The 6,000-nt window shown below is 39.4% G+C and overlaps 2 protein-coding genes across 4 annotated transcripts in view; one reads left to right on the top strand and one right to left on the bottom strand.

The window, feature by feature from the left end:
- The window catches only part of LOC104718857 (F-box/LRR-repeat protein 4-like), a 4,409-nt gene extending 3,263 nt beyond the window's left edge, over window positions 1-1,146 (top strand). For 2 of the 3 annotated variants that reach the window (XM_010436675.2, XM_010436673.1), the window contains exons 6-9: window positions 22-153; window positions 241-317; window positions 400-550; window positions 647-1,146. In XM_010436675.2, the coding sequence (XP_010434977.1) occupies window positions 22-153; window positions 241-317; window positions 400-550; window positions 647-943 (657 nt within the window). In that variant the 3' untranslated portion in view covers window positions 944-1,146. The remainder of the gene's footprint in view (window positions 1-21; window positions 154-240; window positions 318-399; window positions 551-646) is intronic. The other variant, XM_010436674.1, reaches the window with a different exon arrangement.
- On the bottom strand, window positions 1,119-2,878 carry LOC104718858 (UDP-glycosyltransferase 84A3). The gene has a single exon (XM_010436676.2). The coding sequence runs from the start codon at window positions 2,655-2,657 to the stop codon at window positions 1,245-1,247; it is 1,413 nt and encodes a 470-aa protein (XP_010434978.1). The 5' UTR covers window positions 2,658-2,878; the 3' UTR covers window positions 1,119-1,244.

Raw genomic sequence — 6,000 nt, 5'->3', positions numbered from 1 at the left:
GGTAATTCTGCTCTTCAAGAAATTGGAAAAGGCTGTAAATCCCTAGAAATACTTCACTTAGTAGACTGCTCAGGCATTGGAGACAATGCAATGTGCAGCATTGCTAAAGGCTGTCGCAACCTCAAGAAACTCCATATCCGCAGATGCTACGAGGCATAATCTCTCATCTCTTGAAATAAAGTATCCTCCTAATCTATAGACATAAGAACCTGTTATTTACGTTTTTTTTTCTTTGTGTAGATTGGAAACAAAGGAATTATAGCTGTTGGAAAGCACTGCAAATCACTAACCGAGCTTAGTGTCCGGTTTTGCGATAAGTAAATCCTGCAACTCTTTTGAATCTTGTTTCTTAAACAGCACCGGGACAAAAGCTAATCGTGTGTTTTTGGTGTTATCCAGAGTTGGAGATGAAGCATTAATCGCCATTGGAAAAGGTTGTTCCTTGCAACAACTAAACGTAAGTGGTTGCAATCACATCAGCGATGCTGGAATATTAGCAATCGCCAAAGGGTGTCCTCAACTTACTCACCTCGACATTAGTGTTCTTCAGGTAAATAGACCTAACCTTCTTTCTTAAAACATAAGTGTCTGTGTGTGCGTTTGTTGTTTTGAGATCTCAAGCTCGGGTTTGATCACAAAAATTCAGAACATTGGAGACATGGCATTGGCAGAGCTTGGAGAAGGATGTCCTATGCTGAAAGACTTGGTCTTGTCCCATTGCCACAATATAACAGACACTGGTCTGAATCATCTTGTACAGAACTGCACACTTTTGGAGAGTTGTCACATGGTTTACTGTCCTGGGATCACATCGGCTGGAGTGGCTACTGTCGTCTCGAGCTGTCCACACATCAAAAAGGTATTGATAGAGAAATGGAAAGTGAGCGATAGGACAACAAGGAGAGCTGGATCGGTTATCTCTTATCTCTGTATGGATCTGTAGATCGTCGTAATTTTCAAGGTCGGTTTAGGAAGGTTTGTGTTTTGTTAATAAAGGCATAACTTAGTTCAAACCTATGTTAAGACTTAAAAGACAACTGTTTTTTGTTGTAAACTTCATATTTATATGTTTTTGTGAATTGTTTGTACAAAAAGTCTTGTAGTATAAGATTTAATGCTCCTGAAATTGGTTGGTTTCAACATTTACTGGTTTTGGTTTGATCCATGGTTTCAACTTTAAACATTTGTCATTTGGATATCTACGAGACATTATTATCACTCGTCCTTTCCGTTGTCGTTTCTTGTCACATGTTTCGTAAAAACTTGTCCACAAACTCTCTAAAATTCTTATCAGATGATCCACCGTAGGCCACGGCGGTCTCCGCATCCTTCTTCCACCTTTGAGCGTTTTCTCTCAGCTCTGCCGCCTTTTCTCCAACAGTGGCCTCAAGCAGCTTCTCTGCCACAACCTCCCTCGGAACAACCTTCTCTTCAGCAGCTCCGCGGCCTAGTCTCACTCCTGTCTTGAAAACATCAACCAAGTACACGGCATCAGTCACTTGATCTCCCCACTGTGGAAAACAAACCACAGGGACTCCCGAAGTTAAAGCCTCCATTGTGGAGTTCCATCCACAGTGACTTAAGAAGCAAGCAATTGCAGGATGAGCTAACACTCTCTCTTGTGGACACCATTCCACGATTTTACCCTTTTCTTCGAGCTCTCGAGGCAAAACATGTGGAATATGAGGTGACCCTTCTCCGGGAGGCCGAACCACCCATAAGAAGGACAAGCCAGAGCTCAAAACGCCATGAGCAATCTCCTCCATCTGCTCTTGCTTTAAGCGGACTATAGTCCCAAAGGAGATGTAAACGATTGAGGATGGTTCTCTCGAGTCAAGCCACTCTATGCAGTCACCCGCTGGCTCAGAGATATCTCCCTTAACGTCAGAGCTTATGGTTTGAGCCATCTTGAAGAGTGGACCTACAGGGCTGATGATGGCTTGAGGACAAAGGTGTGACATGTGGTTGATGATATCTTTTTCTAGTTCGTAAAAAGTGTCGATGAAAAGATAGAAAAGCTTGTCGTTTTCGAGTCGCTTGAACTGGTCTAATATGACTTCTCCGTAAGCTGTATAGGGAGACGATGGGTGGAGAAAGCTTGGGATCTCGTCATGCTTGAACAATGGCAAGCAAGTGATTTCAACGTTTATGTCCGGCTCGGTTTCTGTCGGAAACTTAACTAACCGGTGGTGGTAATAGTAATAAGCCGTGAGACAAGCGCAAGACTGGACCCATAGAATAGCCAAAGGGATTTGAAGCTCCTGGGCCACGTCACATACCCACGGGACAAAAGCGTTGTTTATCAGACACGTCACCGGTTCCTTGTCATATCTCTTTACGAGATTCTTGATCTCTTGTTTTCCGACAGCTTCAAGGTGTGGTCGGAAGGTATTGAAGTTGGCTCTTTTTGCGTGGTCGTCAGCTAAGCCGTCAGAGAAGAACTCGAACCGGAGGAAACCTAGACCGACCGGTTTGATCACGCCGTCTTGAATCTTGTTGGCTTGACGCATCTTCTTCCCCAATGGCTCCTCTGTGGTGACAAAGGTGACGAGTAAGCCTTTCGAGGCTATGAGCTTTCCGAGACGAAGAAGAGGGTTTATGTGACCTTGGCCTGGAAAAGACACAAGCATCACATGAGTAAGACGACATGGTTCCATGGATCTCTATTTTATTTAAGAAAACTAGAAACTGGTTTTATTATCTTTACGCTGTTCGATTTATGTGAAAATGCACCTAATACAAAATAACAAGATAAAGTAGCAAAACGAGCGGCATGCAAAATCGTATACGTCTTCTTCCTTGTCTTTTATGATCTCTTCATAATATCTTGGACGATCTCTATGAGTACTAGTTTTATTAGAAATGTTTTTTTTTCGTATATGTGTATGTTAATGTAATGATGTTAAAATTACAACTTAAAATTGTATAATTTTGTATGACATAATTATTATACAATTGTGTCATAAAATTGCATAAGTTTGTATGACACAATTTGCTTACAACAGTTATATATACATACTCGTGTAAGCAAATTATTTGTTGTATGGTCAAAACACAGTAGCTAGAGGCTCTACTGTAGAGCCCAGTGTAGAAAACAGTTTCATATTTGGTATATTGTCTATATTTTTTCAATAATTATTCAATATTTTTTTTCTCAAATGTGACGACTAGGTGGGCATTTAAACCGAACCGAACTCAAACCGACCTAAATCAAACCCAATCCTACACTCCAACCATTCGGTTATGTTTCTTCTCAACCCAAATGGTTCGGTTCGGTTCGGTTCGGTTTCGACCGAACCAAACCATTAACCCAATGTGTTTTCTTAACTTAATTAATAATATTATTAATATTATAAACATGTGATCTTATCTATTACCACTTGCATTTTATTTCTATTTTACATTATCTGAACTTTCTAAAAAAAATAACTAAATATAAATATAAATTTAATTATATTTAATATTATGTATTAATTTTAATTTTCTATCTTTTCTAATTTATTTGATTAATTAACTATTATAAGACCATAACCAATTTTTATTTTGCTACATTAATTGATTCTTAAACCGAATTAAAATTGAACCAAACTAAATCAAATCAAACCGAACGGAACTGAACATAAACCGACCCGAACACAAACCAAACCAAACCAAAGCAAACCAAACTAACTTCGGTTGAGTTTGATTAGAGTTTTAACAAAACCGAACAAACCGAACCAAACCGAACACAAACAAAACCCGAACTTAAACCGAAATGCCCACCCCTTGACTACTTCAAATTTTCAATCAAAAGATATAATTCTCTCCAAAAACATGATTCCACAACATTTCCGAGACAATACAATTTCCTCCGAGACAAAAAAATTTCCTCAAAAAATCATGGTAAAATATATATAACCATGAACATATAAATTTGATTTTTTTTCTTTCCCGGCAGCGATATTCTATAGAATCTCACCATGAACATAATTCCAACAGTCCTCAAAACAAGACATAACAACTTACTTAGACTTTACCACTTGTAACAAATTTGAGGTAACTCCACTCCACCCTGTCAAAAGCTTTTGACATATCAGATTTGATAGCCATGAATTCCTTAGAGATAATCTTATCTGTCTTTAATCCATGAACTAGTTCATGAGCTATTAGTATGTTATCAGATATCAGTCTGTCTGGAACAAAGGCAGTCTGATTTGGTGAAACTATCTCATCCAAGAAAGGCTTAAGTCTTCTGATAATGATTTTAGAGATAATCTTGTAAAGAGCTGAGCAAAGGCTGATCGGCCTTAGGTCTGACATATGCTCTGGGTTTTCTTTCTTAGGCAGCAAGCAGAGCTGTGTATAATTCCATTCCTCTGGGAAAATACATGTGCAGAAGAACTCTTGAACCGCCGAAGTCACTTGAACACTGATTATGTTCCAGTATTTTTGAAAGAAGAAACCAGTAAAACCATCTGCTCCAGGAGCACTTGAAGGTTTTATAGCAAAAACCGCTTCTTTGACTTCTTCAGCAAAAACCGATGCACACAACTGTTCATTCATTGATGCTGTTACTCTTGGTCGAAAACCTTGGAAAAAATCCTCAAAAGAATTCGGGTTGGGGGTCGAGCCTTTCAAGCCTGATTCTTCTTCTGTTCACCTTGACTGAAGAATGAAAATACTTAGTATTCCTATCTCCAGATTTTGACCATTTCTCTTGAGATTTTTGTTTCCAATAAATCTCTTCCTCTATGTAAGCTTGAGAGAGACTTTTCTTCAAACTTTGAAGTCTAAAGGTATTCGGATAGCCAGAAGACTGTTCTGCCTCTAAACTGGTTTGTAACTGAGAAATTTCTGTTAAGGCATTAATATTATTCTGCTTCTTCCACTTGCTTAGAGCTTTCCTGCAACTAATTAATCTCTCAGATACCACTCCATTACGGCGAAGATTTGTAGCATTTCACGCTGAGAAAATTGCTTGCTTGACCTTTGGTTTATTGAAGCATCTTTTATCAAACCGAAAGCTACCTCTATATGGTTCTTTGACTGAGGTAAGCTTAACCAGAACAGGCCTATGATCGGATCCCCTCTTTTCCATAAAGGTTTGGTTCGAAATAGGGGACCGCTTGAACCATTCTTTGTTGCCAAAACACCTATCGAGTTAGCTTTGAATCCAAGATGTACCTCTCTTTCCTCCCTAGGTGAAACCATTTCCGTAACTGGAGAGCTCAACCATGTCACAACTATCAAGCATGTTTTTGAAAGGGGTGAAAGGAGTCACCCCGCATTGGTCCTCCAAGTTTCTCACCGTTATGAAGAATATCGTTGAAATCTCCCAACATACACCAAGCTTCTTTCCGAATGATTCCAATTCTTGAGATTCTTTCCCAAACTTTGGCTCTTGCACTAGCCACCGGATGTCCATAAACACAAGAAACATAAAATTCTACTGATCCGAACTGAACTCTGAAATCAATCAGATTTTTATCAAAAAACTTCATATCCAAAAAAACTCCTTCCTTCGAGAAAAGAGCTAAGCCTCCACTTAAACCGACTGGATTTACGGTAAAATCTCTTGCATAACCCAACCAGCTTTGCAAATCTACTACTACATTACTATTATTTTTAGTCTCCATAAGAAAAAAGATCTCCGGGAAATGTTCTTTGCGCATTTCCTTGAGATGAGAAATCGTCAGATCATGAGGCCGCTCCAAGCCCTGGCAATTCTAACTGATCATGCTCATTACCACTTGGACTGCCCCTCATTTGGGGCTGCCTCTTTGCGCTTAGCGACTTTGGAAGTAGTATTTGCTTCAGACGGAGCTTTTCTCTTTGAAGAGGAATAAACTATCAAATCTTTAGCTACCATCAAACTTGGTTCTGCCTCTTTCTTCCTCTGAGCTCTGTATGGTCTTCTTCTTTGTTTCGGCTTTTTCAAGATTTTCCTGGGACAATCGGCTTCAGAGAGACCCGCATTGTTATCCGTTGGAAGATCTTATTGAAACAAAGAGGAACCATAGA

This window comes from Camelina sativa, chromosome 10, assembly GCF_000633955.1.
Source record: "Camelina sativa cultivar DH55 chromosome 10, Cs, whole genome shotgun sequence".
Classification (NCBI taxonomy): domain Eukaryota; kingdom Viridiplantae; phylum Streptophyta; class Magnoliopsida; order Brassicales; family Brassicaceae; genus Camelina; species Camelina sativa.
The sequence above is the reverse complement of the archived record's forward strand: the minus strand, read 5'-3'. Positions and strand labels throughout refer to the sequence as shown.

What these genes read in the sequence shown, in the direction of transcription:
- LOC104718858 (XM_010436676.2), bottom strand. Translation starts at nt 2,657, where the DNA reads ATGGAACCATGTCGTCTTACTCATGTGATGCTTGTGTCTTTTCCAGGC.